Genomic DNA, 15,392 nt, shown 5'->3' with positions numbered 1-15,392 from the left:
CTGAATAATCGTATGATCATTTTATAACTTTTAATAGTCATGAGACTCAATAAAGTAATACCCTATAATCAATGTATTATTTTATAATTTTTAATTGTCAAATGGTATTAAAATGTAATAGGACCATTTTGTATCTTTTTTCCTAAAAGTTTTGTACAACCTAGAGGACGGACGTATGATTTTATGTTAAAAGAAACGAACTTGAACTTATAAAATTTCAGGGGACGAAATTAAATTTATAAAATTTTAAGAGACAAAAACATATTTTTAATAAAAAATATATAATAAAAAATTAAAATATATATTAATTTTAAAATTTTAAGAGGTCAACTGCGCCATGCCCTCTAAGTCCATCCCGACAATTTATGACGCACCATAATGATTTACAACCTAATGTTAGGTCAATTATTTTGGATTGTAAATCTTTCGCGCCTAATGGAAGTCAATATTGTGGATAATAACAAATAATTGTCAAATAATTGAAGCAAATACTGTGTATGACATAAAGATGGTCTTTAATGCCATAATATTGACAGATGATTACGAGTCTGGAGACTAAAGTGTGAACATTATAAGTTTTTATGCTTAAGTGAACGCAAGGAGAAAATGGAAGGATTTTTATCATGATTAGACCATTAAACCTATGGATTTTGATTTTTTTAATTAATATGAGATAAATATAAGATAATATATGTTGAAGATAACTCTTAATCATTGAACGCTTACACTGTGTCATTATTGTCGCTCGAATCTAAAACCTCAAGAAAAAACAATTAATCATTTATTACTAAGGTTGTTCTATTCATACTGAATTTTGATGAATGACTACTCAGGTGCCATCCTTTTATATTCTAATGCTAAAATGTTTAATTCCTAGCTAATATTAGTAAATTATATATTTTGAATGAAAATTCATTAAAATAAAGAAAATCCTTCTTAGAGGGTTTTGTCCATAACCCACGGTTTGATAAGGGGAAATTAGACTAACATCTTTCATCATCTTTCCTATTTGTTATAAACACCATTATTTGAGAGTTCATGAAAATTTAGAAAGTTAAACACCAAATTAATCCTAAATTAGTACTATAAATAGGCATATTTATAAAGCATTTTGTTCTATCATCTAGTGTTTAAATCTTAAATTCATTTAGAGTTTATGGAATTTTCAGGTTCATTGTGTAACTGTAATTTTAATGATGAATATTTCTTTGAATTTGTATTTTATTTTTGTTAGAGACATTGGTTTAGTGAAAACCATAAATCCAAAAGAAAAGTTAAAATTACTAATTACCCCGTTGATTTAAATTGAGGGCAGTAACTCTCCCCCTCCCTCTCCCTCTCCCACCCTCCCCCTCCCTCTCTCTCCCTCCCTCCCCCCCTCTCTCCCTCTCTCTCTCTCCCTCTCCCTCTCTCTTTCTCCCCATCTCTCCCTCCATCTCTCTCTCTTTCTCCCTCCCTCCCTCCCTCTCTCTCTCCCTCCCTCCCTCCCTCCCCCTATCTCTCTCTCCCTCCCTCTCCCCCTCTCCCTCCCTCTCTCTCTCTCCTTCCCTCCCTCCCTCTCCCTTTCTCTCACTCTCTCCCTCTCTCTCTTTCCACCTCTCTCTCTCCCCCCCCCTCTCTCTCCCTCTCTCTCACTCCCACACTCTCTCTCCCCTTCTCTCTCTCTCCCCCATCTCTCTCCCTCTCCGCTCTCTCTCTCTCCCCCTCTCTCCCCCTTTCTCTCCCTCTCTCTCACTCTCCTTCTCCCTCCCTCTCCCTCTCCCCTTCCCTCCCTCCCTCCCTCCCTCCCTCTCCCCCTCCCTCCCTCCCTCCCTCCCTCTGAGGATTCAGGTCAATGTTGTAGCATTTCTTCAACTCTCCTTCAGCTTCAATAGTTCTCCAATTCTCATTCGGCTTCAGCTTCCTGAACATCATCAACATTTCTCCAATTCTCATTCGGCTTCAGCTACTTAAACATCATCATCAAAACACGACTTTTCCCCTTAAACAACACCAATTTCATGATAAAAATGTTACATCAAAACATTATCACCTTATGCAACTACATGGACCTAAATGTAACTATATGCAATGAAATGAGCTTTTAAAAATCAATAACCTAAGTAAAAAGACATGAAGTATAGTCTTTTGACGGGGTTATTATATCCCATTAAAGTTGAAATATCCTCGTATTTACTCTCTTACATCTATTAAAGATGGGTGTATAGCAGTTATGAGAGTTAAAATTGAATCCTGCTGGTCCTGGAATGTGAACCTACGTAACAACCTTTTGATTGGGAACATAGCCAATGCATTGATTTCTCCTCTACGCTTAGAGAATTCAGGTCGAATGTCTTAAACAAAGACTGGGTTTGTTGGTCAGGTTCGGGGGACGGGAGTTATTCTGTCAGTTTCTTCAAGAAGTCTCTTTACAAAACTAGGAGTGTTGAATTCGAATTGAAAATATTAGTTTGGAAGAATACAGTTCCACCTAAAGTAAAGTGTTTCGTATGGTTGGTATGCCTTAACAGGATTTCAGTGAGAATGAAGCTTGCTACAAGAGGTGTCTCATTGATTTCGGATGTTTCCTGTCCCCTCTATGGGTACCCATTCGAAAACTGTCTCCCACCTTCTGTTTTTCTGCAAGGCGTCTTGGCGCCTATAGATGATGTTCGCTAAACTTTAGAACATCTTTGTTATATTCCATAAGGATTTGATATCCTTCATTTAATTCTGGCATGAGGTTAGCTTCTTTACACCATCGTTTTATGTTTAACATATCGTCTCATTTAATATTTTGTGGTTTGTATGGTTATTCAGGAACGATATAGTCTTCGACAATGGTCGAATGGCTTTCCTACAATTAAGTTTCTTAGTAAAATTCTGCTTGACTTCTTGGTTCAAGGAAAAGATGTATAACATGTCTCTGTCTTTGGAAGACATTATCGCCAACCCACCTCTGACAGACAAAATCTCGGTCAGGAGTAATTCTTGTAATGTTGTTTCCTGGAAAGTTCCCCCTGCGGGGTGCATTAAGTTAAATGTGGATAGAACTATGCCTTTGAATGGGGTAGCTGGAGGTATTGGGGGATTATTCAAGAATGAGGATGGGACGATCATCGGCTCTTTCATAGAACGAATTGGCCAGAGCCCTCCTGTACTTACGGAGTTGCTTGCATTGAAATTCAATTTAGATCTATTTTTCACCCCTCCCTTTGATTCCTTACCTCGTCTTATAGTTGAATGTGACAGTAAGCTGACGGTGAATTGGGTTTTGATCCAAGCAATTGTCCTACGTGTTTTTCGAGCGTGGTCAGTGATATTGCGAAACTTATTCTTACAAATAATGTAATTCTATGCCATATTCCCAGAGCTTGTAACAAGGAAGCAGATTCCTTAGCAAAGCAAGGAGTAGGTTAATTAAGATGGTCTTATGTCGGTTGTTATCGGTTGGTCATGACTCATGATCTTGTGTCATGCATTGGGTTATAGTGGGGTTAAGAGGGTTGTTTTTGTTGGATATGCAGGTTCTGTCTGTATCGTTGGTCCTTGAGTTTTTGTATGAAATTTCAGTAGAATCTTTAGGCACTCTTTTTTCCTTATGCTATCAAGGCATTCCCTGGTAAGAAGGGCATTTTTAACGAGGCATACCTTCTTATAAAAAAAAAGTTATTCAATCCTCCCAATGATAGCTTTAGGAAGAACGAGCTGTCTACACCAGTAGTTCTTAATGCTTAACAAAACCGCTTTAACAAGTCGGAACCGTTCATCATAGCTTAGATGTTTATTCTCCCAACGACCGAGCTTATCTTGAATCTTAGCAATTAGAGGAGCACAATCCTTCTTCGAGAGTTTCCTAGTTAAAAAAGACGCCCCTAGATATCGAACAGACAATCTATCAATCTGAAATCTCATATATCCTTAATTATCATCGATTTACTTAATCGTGACTTTCGAAACAAAAACCTAACACTTGCAGCATTCAACCTCAAATCTGACATTCTATAGAATTATTCAACACACAATGCACACCAACCTTTGGTTTTAATCCCCTACAATGCCAATCCTTTAGTTTAAATAGACATCATTTAGTGTTTTTTTTTTCTACTTCAGTTTATACCTCGAATATTCCAAGTTCCACATTACAATCACGTGGTCAGAATATTGTACTTTTAGTAGCTTAAAATAAGCTTTTTAATATGGTCAGGGTAAACAATCAGTTAGGTTATTTTTTGAACCGAACCAATATTCCAAAAGGCTAACATGACTTACTTGGATTGATGAAACCAGCCTAACCGAACCAGTAAAAAATCGATTAGACCAAATCCCAGCCTACACATAATCTTTTCTTGCACTGAACCATTGTCTTACCTGATCCGACCCACAGATAAATAAAACTATAAAATTTCAATTATATTTTGATTGAAACTTTATTTTAGTTAATTTTAACCTAAAATAAATAATATTGTACGTCGGTTAATAGAAAAACTTCCAATTACAACATTAAAAACACCTTGTTCAAAAAACAAACATCGATCGGACAACAAATTATTTCATAGCGAATCACTTATTTTAACATCAGCCATATTAATCAAACCCCTTAACATTGGAAAGTGGAAAACTAAAATTAAGTACTAGTGGTGGTATATCGTAGAATTCCTGTGGTAGAGCGTGTGGTGTCGGAGGAAGGTCGAGCAGTGATGTAATAATGGCCTACATTTTGGTTTGCGCAGAACAAAACATCAATCACTTGGTGTGGGGCCAGGGTTAGGGAATTTGTAAAGGAACGTCTGCTATAAGCCCCTCTTTGTCCAATAATGGTGAGACTGTGGGATGCGACACCAAACTCCATTGTTTCATTAACAGCATTTATTATGCGAACAATGTAAAGCCCCTGGTAATCTACTTGATACTCAAAAGTTGTCTCTGCAACATTCAAAAACAATTATCAAAGTTGTCGGATTATTACAAGAAAACATGCATAAGAAGCGTAAAACAATTGTGCATACATACCGTTACCGCATCTATTTGTTTCTCCTGGGTGTCCATTGATTGTGTAAGCATCGGGTTGGGCAGCAGCCGTGGTTTGATTGGCTTCGGTTAACTCTTGCCTGAACCATTCTCCTGAAATTAGAAATTGGCAGAAGAAGCGTTGAGATTCAGGCATGTTTTACTTTCAAAATATGTGAAGGAAACAACTAACAATATGCACCGATTATAATTGTTTGATCAGAATCAGGTGCAGGGAAAGGATAGTCCTCGTTGGCTGCTGGTAAAACTACAAAGGCGCCGTGGACGGTGGCGCTAGCCCATGCATTGGTAGCGTGCCACCATAGAGTGCCTATCTCGTCGTCTAATTCGATCTGGTAGGTGAAGTTTCTGCCTGGCTGGATTAATTGGTTTGAACCATTATTTGAATCCTCAATGCCCTCCCTGCAAAAACACACATATATTTGATTCATCATGAACTCGTCAAAGCTGACGAAAACTGTGTAAACGTTGAATATTATCTTACCAAGTGATGGAAACAGAGCTGTTTGCTTGATTGTGGACATTGACAAAAACTGTGTCCCCTCTACGAACCCTAATCTCAGGCCCTGGGAAGCTGCCATTTACGGTCAAGATGTTCTTCGTGCTACACAGCTTTGTAATATGTGATTCTTGCAACTAATTCAACAGAAATAAGAAAGAACAAACAAACAATCAAAATCTAACACTAACACTTATTGCACAACAGATGCAAAAAACTACTTACAAAGAATTCGTAATGGTGGTCATCAGCCATGGATAACACAAGAATATTAAGAAACAAAAGCCCTGTTAACCACATCAGCCCTTGCTTCTCGAAACCCATTTTTTTCCTCTATGAATCTGTGTTCTTCCGTTCTTCCCTGTATTTGTAATCTTATGGTATTTTGATCGATTTCTTAAATATTAATTAAAAAACAACCGTTTGGAAAAAGTCCTTCTGGTAAGCAGGTGAAATTATTGACTCAAAAGAAACCGAAGTTTCTGAAAGCCATAATCAGAGGTCAAACTATTTGCAATAGAAAATTGAAAAGCTTCCAGACGCGTAAACCGGAAGACAAACAAAGTCAAAGTGGACCAAATATTTTAGTAGATCCGTTATCCTACCTAATCTGCCCTTGAAAATGAAGGTTGCTTGTGAAGCTAAGACAAGTTAGCATGCAAAATGACATTTTCATTCGCCACATGGAAGAATGACGATGACACTTAGGGTGGTTTGGTTCAGTTTATCTTGGATTATCGAGGGAATGGGGTGTGATTCCCCTGTGTGGATTGCAAACATTTCCAACCAAAGTAATAAGTTATTTTTAACAGTGATTTTTTAGGATTTATTATGGGGAATGTGATTCTCCCATTCGCTTAGGTATTGTTATATTTTCGGTGTTTTTGGATTAAAATGCCCTAATTTTTTTTTTCAAAAATATTATTCTTCTGTTGAATAAAAAAATTTCTACGAAGGTTAAATTACAAATTTATCCTTAAACTATTTTATATTTACAAAAAAAAGTTCATAATTAGAATTTTATATGAAGTTTAGGGTTAAAATAAAATTTTACCATTTCATTAAACCTATTTATCTTTTCAATTTTATAAAAAAATTATATAAATTTTATGAATTTAAAATTTTTAAAGAAAATATATAAATTAATTATTGTAGAATTCAACTTGTTAAAAAAACAAATCTATAATAAGGACGGTTTGGTTAAATATACATTCCAATAATATTTTATTCCTTTAATCAAATACTGTAATCTTACATTCCTGCTAAACGAACCAAACACAACAATGTAACATTCCCAGTAATCTTATTCCCACCGGTAATCCTATTACCACCGGTAATCTTACATTTCGTGAACCAATCACACCATTAGCACATATCGTAACAACCTCATCTTCTGTGATGTCAAGTTCCATTTCGAGTTTGATTTCTATTAAAAGATGAAACTAAGGGTCCGTTTGTTTCACTGAAATTTCCGTAAAATAAATTACATTTTTCTGAAAAATATTTTCTAAAAAGCGTTTTACGATGTTTGAAAGATGTTGTTTAAACCCTTTTTCCACTAGTTGATGAATTTTTTAAAATTTATTTATTACAAATATTAAATACAATAAATAATATTATTTATCATAAAACTTAATATTATTAATTTTAAAATTTTAAAATAATTTATTTATTATTAAAATATTATTTTTATAATTTTATTAATAAAAATATTAATATTGGTATATTTTATTGAAATAAAAATATTATAAATTATATTAATTATTTATTAAAGTAATAGTGTTATATTATATTTTAAAAATATTAATTAGTATATTTTAAATATCATTATTATAATATTATTAGATTATTATATTAATATCAAATATATAAATAATATTATTCACTATTAATAATTTAATAGTATTAATTATATGAAATTAATAAATAATATAAATTTTATTAATAATTTATTATATATTATTAAAATAAAAATATAATATAATATCTTATCTTATTTTATATTATTATAATATAATTGATAATTTTATTATAATATTAAAAATATAATATTATATTATTAGAAATATTAGTAAAATATATTTAAATATTTTAATAATTAATATTTTGATTAAAATGATATTAAAATGTTTTATTAATATTAAATTCATAAAATAAAATTATTTTGAGTGTTTATTCTTTAAAGTGAAAAGTTCAGAAAATGACTTACGGAAAATCAGACTGTAAGTTATTTTCTATAAAATACAAAGGAAATTATGTTGATCAGGAAATGTTTTACGTTGACTAACCCAATTTTCCTCTAATCAAACACTGAAAAATGGGAAAAATATTTTTCGGAAAACGTTTTACGTGAAACAAACGGACCCTAATATTCATTAGTGGTTACTTGTGAGTACGAGATTAGGTACATGTTAAAAATATTGGTGCCAGTCCTGTTAGTTTGTAGTTACTGTTATCATGAGAATGGATGTAACGGTATGATTAAAATTAGTGTTCAATCTTGGTTTGGTTTAGATTACAAGTTGATCTTTAGACTTATTAATGTCATTTTAATGAATACAATTTTTAATATAATGTTAGATACATAAAATTATATAAAGATTGACAATAACTGACACCCTTGCGAAACGCGCGAGAACATTACCCCGAGGTTTTCACAAAATCACAGAACCTCGGATAAAATAATTCAATGGATTCAAGAGACAGAGAAAAAGTTTCTTTCCCATTTTGTAAACAAAAAAAACCCCATTTTAATGAAGTTTTATATCAATTTAATCATTTGTTTAAACAGATATCAATTTAGATCCGACCTAAAAATAGATTTAAAACATATATATTAAAATTTAAACACTACTCTCATATACGACATGGCACCTTGAATATAATGTGTTAAAAAATAATTTTATTAAACACTTAATGGCATTATTTTTTTTAATGTGGCATATCTAAATTGTCTGTAAAATATATGCATACTTGTTTAAAATCTTATCTATGTATTTTAATTATATTATTCGTCAAATTTATTCTAACAATGCTCAAGTAGATGAGCATATTAACGCAAAAATTTTCAAAACAGTTTTGGTAGTTGAAAATTTTAATTAAAATCTTTTAAAAAAGGAGACCAACTTAAATTTCAAGTCGGTGTTTAGAAACATTTGATGCCTTTAAACCACACCTTTCACATAACTTTTCTATAGTAATTTAAAAAAGTATTTTCCAACCTAACAACGATGAACAACAATTCTTAAGCTTTTATTAAGGCTTGTCTTATTATTTACAATCATAAATATATATTTTTCATATACTTAATAGTAAATATCTAAAAATTATGAAAAGATTGACATAAAAATTGAAACAAGCAAAAGTGGTTTACAGAATAAGAGAGAGAAAGATGCTATCTTTGTCAAATGTTTCTGGACGGTTACACTCAAAATGTAGAGTCAAAGGGGTCACCATTTAAAATACCACGATTGTCAAATGTCAACCTTTAGAAAGCAATAGATGATTATATTCAATCCTAGAGAAGAGTATGAACTTGGACATGTTTGCATAAAATGACACATCTTAAATTCATTTGTAGATTGAACAATTATCTAATATTTGAAGTTAATCATGGCTAAAATTGTGGGGAAATTCAAACATTGATGGCTACCTAACTAGGGGTGTAAACGAGCCGAGTCGAGCTCGAGTATTGCTGAGCTCGACTTGACTCGAAAACTCGCGAGCTTAAAATTTTCAAGTTCGACTCGAACTCGAAGTTCTGTACTGAAGCTCGTGAGCAACTAAAAAAGGTTCGAAATGAAAAAGAAATTCTTAAACTTAACTTGAACATGAACCTTAAATACATGAAATCTTAATGTATTTTAAAAAAAATCAATACATAAATATTAATATTATTAATAATTTATTTTTAAAAAAAAATAAAATCTTAATATATTATATTTTCGAGCTGCTCACGAGCTTTTCGAGTCGAATATCAAGTAGCTCGTTTCGGCTCGTTAAGAACTCGAGTCGAGCTTGAGCTCGAGTCGAGTTCATTCGATCCGAGTATTTATCGAGCTTTGATCGAGTCGATCTCGAGTAGCTCGCGATCTGTCTCGTCTCATTTACAACCTTATACCTAACCAGCTTGGATCAGTTCATTAATTGCATCGTGGTGTAACTCATTTTCTCGGATTGTAAGAAACAAAATGGAAGGAGGGTTGCATCATTTCTAGAGAACGCGTTTAGAAGATCCGCAAAGTCGCACATGGCTGGCCGAGGATCTCTCAAGTTACAACTTTCAAAGAGACAACCATCATCTCTGTTTGAAAATATTTGTTTTATCCATAGTTGCTTGAATCTGTGGTTCAAACAAACTAACTGGTTTGGCATCTCTTTTCGCTAAAATTCTTTGTTACCTAATTCGGGTCCATGCAATGCCACGAGTCATACAAATGCAATTGCTTTAGTTGGTAAACTTCCGAATAATATATGATATTATTAGTTACATTTACACATTTTCCACAGTTTAGTAGTATTTGATTGTTGTGAAAAATGTCGAGACTTAGAAAATATTAGTTACATGTGACAATGGATTGGGTCACATCAAATTTTTGATAAATCAAACTCAATTTAAGTATTATACTTTTTTACTGGACATTGATCAGATTCGATTTTAAGGATTGAAACTTAACTCAGAATATACAAATTGTCATTTTTATTTTGTAAAATAAGGATATGATTGAAAAAAATAAAAAAAATGATATAGAAAAAAAATTGCATTATTGTCTCGAATTAGATTAGAACTTTAAATTCAAACTTAATTTAAACTGACACTACACTTTTTAAAATCTGACCCGACTTATCTATTTTTTTTTAAATAAGAACAACCCTACAACATTGCGATCAAATCGCCATTCTTATTACACTAACAACTCTCTAAACTTGTTAGGGTTGAGGACAAACGGAACAGGTAATATTTTGGGGGTCAATATTTGACCTATTACAACAGATGCTTATAGTTTATATTAGTCATTTCACATTTTTGTTTAAGTTTTTAAAGTAAGGAGATTGAATTTACTAATGTATTAGTTAAGGAGTTAGGACTGACATAAAAATTTATGTCATGGAGTATAAACTTAATAATTATATTAAAAATTTTAGAAGGTGTAAGATTATAAAATTTAAAGATGCAAAATTTAATAACCAATAAAAATATAAAAAAATTTAAAACTTCAATTTTTCCAATAGCCGTCGTTCCAACCCAGCCAACATCCCAAATAACAAACGTTGTACGTTTTCCAAGAGAAAAACTATGACAATTTGAAAACAAAAATAACGAAATATTATTATAAACATGGATTGTGTTTGCATTTTCTGATTAGCTGTAACGTATAATCCACAAGATTTAGGTACTAAAATTTGACGCTAAAAAAAAACCTAGCTTTGTCGGAGCCATTATTTAATATTGAAATAGCCATACGTGTATATATATGACTTCCTATGCTTACCTGGAATAAGACGTGTGACGTGTAAGTTTTTGACTGAAAAATAAAATTCAATTTACTTTTTTATACATACATCTCAGAAGATTTTTTTTTATATTTTCCAAGTGAGAAACTTGAGGAGCACAAGCTTTTCTTTTTCCTCTATAAATGATCATTCATGATCATCCGATTAATCATGTGTTTTAAACTCATACTTTTTGTTAAAAGTTGTTACAATTTAAGTTAGATATTAACTTGTTGACTGAGATATGATAGTCATTTGAGATTTTAGGATTATATTTATCATATCATAATCAACAAATTAACGTCCAACTCAGATTGACATTAATTTTTGAATAGAAAAGGACGAGTTTAAAACATATGAATAATCGTATTATCATTTTATAATTTTTAATAGTCATGAGACTTAATAAAATAATACCCCATAATCAAGGGATCATATAATTTTTAATAGTAATAAAGGCTTAATAAAACAATGTACTAGGACTATTTGTATCTTTTTCCCTAAAAGTTTTATATAAACTATAGAGACGGACACATGATTTTATATTAAAAGGGGTAAATTTGAACTTATAAAATTTCAAGGGACGAACTTAAATTTATAAAATTTTAAAAGATAAAAACATATTTTCAATAAAAAAATACATAATTGTTTTTAAAATACATATTAATTTTAAAATTTTAAGAGATCAACTACTGCACCCTCTCCTCTATGTCCACCCCTGACAACTTATGAAGCACCATAATAATTTACAACCTAATGTTAGGTCAATTATTTTGGATTGTAAATCTTTCGCGCCTAGTCGAAGTCAATATTGTGGATAATAAAAAATAATTGTAAAATAATTGAAGCGAATACTGTGGATGAGATAAAGATATGGTCTTTAATGCCATAATATTAATATTAACAGATGATTACGAATCTGGACATCTTTGTATAAAATCAACATCAATAACAAGTTGCATGGGGAAAATGTTCTTTTTCTCATTTTTCTTTAAATAAATAAACTTCAATTAAATCATAATAAATTTAATATAATAAATTTAAAATGGATTTTTGTATGACTTTTTCATTCTTAATCATATAAATGTTTTCTTTTCTTTTTCCCTTTGAGATTTTTGTATGACTTATTAAAAGATAAAAACATATGTCGTGACTTTTTTCATCTTAATCATATTAAATTTCCTTTTTGTAAAAAAAAATAAGACCAAATTAATGCATAATATATAAATAATGAAGATCAAATATATAAATATATTAACCTAATTAACACATGACTAATTAGATTAAAATTTTCTAATAATTAAATATTCACAAGTTTAATTTACTATAATTTTTAATGGTGACTTGTATATCACAAGGAAACTGCACATGCAACCGGTACTAAGTTAAAATATTATAAAAACAAGGGCAGCTATGATATAATGCATTATTTTTAATATCTTCAACATACGTAGGCTGAAAGCTGACTTTTTCCATGGTCCAATTGGGCGTGTAATGAATCAAATCCCAACTAATACATGAAAATGAAATTATTTTTTAATATGCGCTTTGGAAGATTCTTTCTCTTTTCCTATTTCCCTCCGAGGAAAGGAACCGAGCTTTCTTCTCTATAAATGGTTGGATTTCATGACCCAAAACACACAGACAAGAAAAACCAGGGACGATCCAAGAACACATTGGAAAGATCAAAATGAGTTTACTGAAGCTAAGTTTTTTGGGGGTTTTATTTCTGAGCACTTTGTTCCTCTGCAGTGCCGATGTGCATCGCTATGAATTCTTCGTGAGTGTCTCTTTCCTTTGACCTACTCTTAAATATAGCTTTATCACTATGGATTCGTAAAAGGACTTAAAATTATTGCAGGTGCGAGAGGCAAACTTTACGAAGCTATGCGACACAACGCCAATGCTGGTCGTAAACGACAGTTATCCAGGACCTGAGATTCGTGTTCACAGAGGTGATACTGTCTTCGTTAATGTTCATAATCAAGGCAACTATGGTTTCACCATTCACTGGTAATTGTCCTTTTCTTTTTCAAATGGTAATTTCCTGAAGAATCGAAATAACAAGTGATTAAATTAATTATGTTGCTGCAGGCACGGTGTGAAACAACCAAGAAATCCATGGTCCGATGGTCCCGAATTCATAACTCAATGCCCAATCCAACCGGGAACCAACTTCACGTACGAAGTCATATTGTCGGATGAAATAGGAACCCTTTGGTGGCATGCACACAGTGACTGGACTCGCGGTTCCGTCCAGGGAGCCTTTATCATTTTACCAGCCGAGCACGAAACTTATCCGTTTCCGACCCCGGATGCCGATCAAACAATCATGCTTCGTAAGCATATCTTTCAACTTTTCGCTCGGTGTTGTTTCTAAAATTATTATATCAATCTTTATCTGATTGTTCTTTTTTAAATTGTATTGACAGAAACATGGTACAATGAAGACTACAAGCAAATGATTGATGCAGCAGTTGCAGCGGGTACCACTCCTCGCCAACCAGATGCCTACGCCATCAACGGACACTTAGGTGACACAACCGCTTGCAACGGTACGTTCTAGCATTACTGAATCCAGATCAAGTTATTTATATTGATCCACTCTATAAATTTTTTCTAAATTCATCACTGGTTGTAGATACAATATTTCGTATGCAAGTTAATTATGGGAGTACATACCTTCTCCGCATCATCAACGCTGGAATGAATGAACCAAAATTCTTCTCCATCGCGAATCACACCCTCACACTCGTGGCCCAAGATGCGTCCTACGTTAGAAGGTTAATGAGCAATTATATAATGATCAACCCAGGACAAACCATGGATGTTTTAGTCGTTGCCAACCAAAACGCCGGCCGATATTACATGGCTACTAGGCCTTTCTCTGATTCTTCGGCTGTGCCTGTTGACTTCATTACTACTGGAGTTTTTGAATATGCAAACAGTGCGGCTGGATTGAATGCTTCCTCGGTAACACTGCCAGCATTGAACGATACGGATGCTACCAACAGATTCATCAGCCGAATTAGGAATACGAGGGTCCCCCAGAATCCACGATTGAACGTGCCGGCGAATTCCAGAATCAACAGACGAGTCTACATTGCAATCGCCACAAACACCTTGCCTGGTTGCGACTCCCCACAATGTGTCGTACCAAATAGACTTGCTGCAAGTTTGAACAATGTCAGCTTTGTTCTGCCGCGTTCTGCTGACATCCTCCAGGCATACTATAATATGTATGTAGGCATAGTTATAGCAATTTTGGTAATTTCATAATTTCATTAACTGTTGCTAATTCTTATAAATTATTGTTAATAATCCAGGAGCATCAATGGTGTTTATACCGAAGACTTTCCCCTGAATCCACCAGAATTCTATGATTTCACCGGCAACGTAACTAATACAGTGAATAGGAATGCTACTTCAGGGACGAGGGCTGTTGTGCTAAATTATGGCGATGCAGTAGAGATTGTTTTGCAAGCAACCCAGGTTGGTGGCGGTGGAGGTCACCCGATCCATTTGCATGGTTTTAGCTTTTATTGGGTGGGAACCGGTACTGGAAATTTCAACAATCAGACTGACCCGAGGACCTACAACTTGGTTGACCCACCGCTCGTTAACACCGTCCACGTTCCTGCTAGAGGATGGGTTGCCGTCAGATTCTTTGCAAACAATCCTGGTAAGTTTTCATTTACAAAATCCACATTTCTTATAACCGATGATCTAATCAAATTAATTGAGATGAATGATATGTATTTCAGGCGTATGGTTTATGCATTGCCATTTCGAGAGGCATAGCAGCTGGGGAATGGACACCGTCTTCATCGTTAGGAACGGAAACACCAGGAGAACAAGCCTGCGCCCTCCCCCACCTGGCATGCCACGTTGTACCTAGAAGTACAAGCATATAATTAATTTATTATTAATAAATCGTGGACCTATAGTTTTTAATAAACGAATTTATTTGAAATATTGCTGATAAATTGTATTATTCTTTTTATGGAAGATTTAGTTTTAAAGTGTAATTGTTTTAATTATGAATTAATCTTTTTTTTCTTTTACTTTTATATATGTACTGATCTTATTTAATTAAAAGCATATGACATTTGTGTTTTTAAGACAGCTATTTTCACATAAAAAATAATATATAATAGTATTTAATATTTATTAAAACACATCCTCAATCAATCCATAATTTTAATAAATGTTAAAAAATAAAAAATATTTATATTTTCAATTTATAATATATATTAACTACTTAGTTATAAATATTGACCTTAATACTCGTATTTCTCGCCGGGGAAGATTAAATTAAAATTCATTGGCCATGAGCCACAAAGTAGAGACATGAGCTAAGAAAAAAGCAATGAATTGATTTCCACACGTT

General features: G+C 32.9%; 2 protein-coding genes across 3 annotated transcripts in view; one reads left to right on the top strand and one right to left on the bottom strand.

Moving 5' to 3' along the window:
• LOC120217063 (laccase-14-like) overlaps positions 1–5,848 on the bottom strand; it is a 44,888-nt gene extending 39,040 nt beyond the window's left edge. The window contains exons 1-5 of one of the 2 annotated variants that reach the window (XM_039214287.1): positions 5,735–5,848; positions 5,495–5,646; positions 5,192–5,412; positions 4,993–5,103; positions 4,551–4,905 (exon numbers count right to left, since the gene is read on the bottom strand). In XM_039214287.1, coding sequence (XP_039070218.1) covers positions 4,607–4,905; positions 4,993–5,103; positions 5,192–5,412; positions 5,495–5,646; positions 5,735–5,833 — 882 coding nt within the window. In that variant the 5' untranslated portion in view covers positions 5,834–5,848 and the 3' untranslated portion in view covers positions 4,551–4,606. Of the gene's footprint in view, positions 1–4,550; positions 4,906–4,992; positions 5,104–5,191; positions 5,413–5,494; positions 5,647–5,734 lie in introns of those variants that run through there. The other variant, XM_039214286.1, reaches the window with a different exon arrangement.
• A 6,781-nt stretch (positions 5,849–12,629) lies between these two features.
• LOC120217056 (putative laccase-9) lies at positions 12,630–14,915 on the top strand. The gene is made up of 7 exons (XM_039214280.1): positions 12,630–12,782; positions 12,864–13,015; positions 13,097–13,341; positions 13,435–13,557; positions 13,644–14,241; positions 14,329–14,684; positions 14,767–14,915. Exons 1-7 carry the CDS (start codon positions 12,693–12,695, stop codon positions 14,898–14,900), a joined length of 1,698 nt encoding a protein of 565 aa, XP_039070211.1. The 5' UTR covers positions 12,630–12,692; the 3' UTR covers positions 14,901–14,915.
• Positions 14,916–15,392: the final 477 nt, after the last annotated feature.

Source organism: Hibiscus syriacus, unplaced genomic scaffold (assembly GCF_006381635.1).
Source record: "Hibiscus syriacus cultivar Baekdansim isolate YM2019G1 unplaced genomic scaffold, ASM638163v2 tig00110177_pilon, whole genome shotgun sequence".
NCBI classification, from domain to species: Eukaryota; Viridiplantae; Streptophyta; class Magnoliopsida; order Malvales; family Malvaceae; genus Hibiscus; species Hibiscus syriacus.
This window is presented reverse-complemented; position numbering and strand designations above follow the sequence as displayed.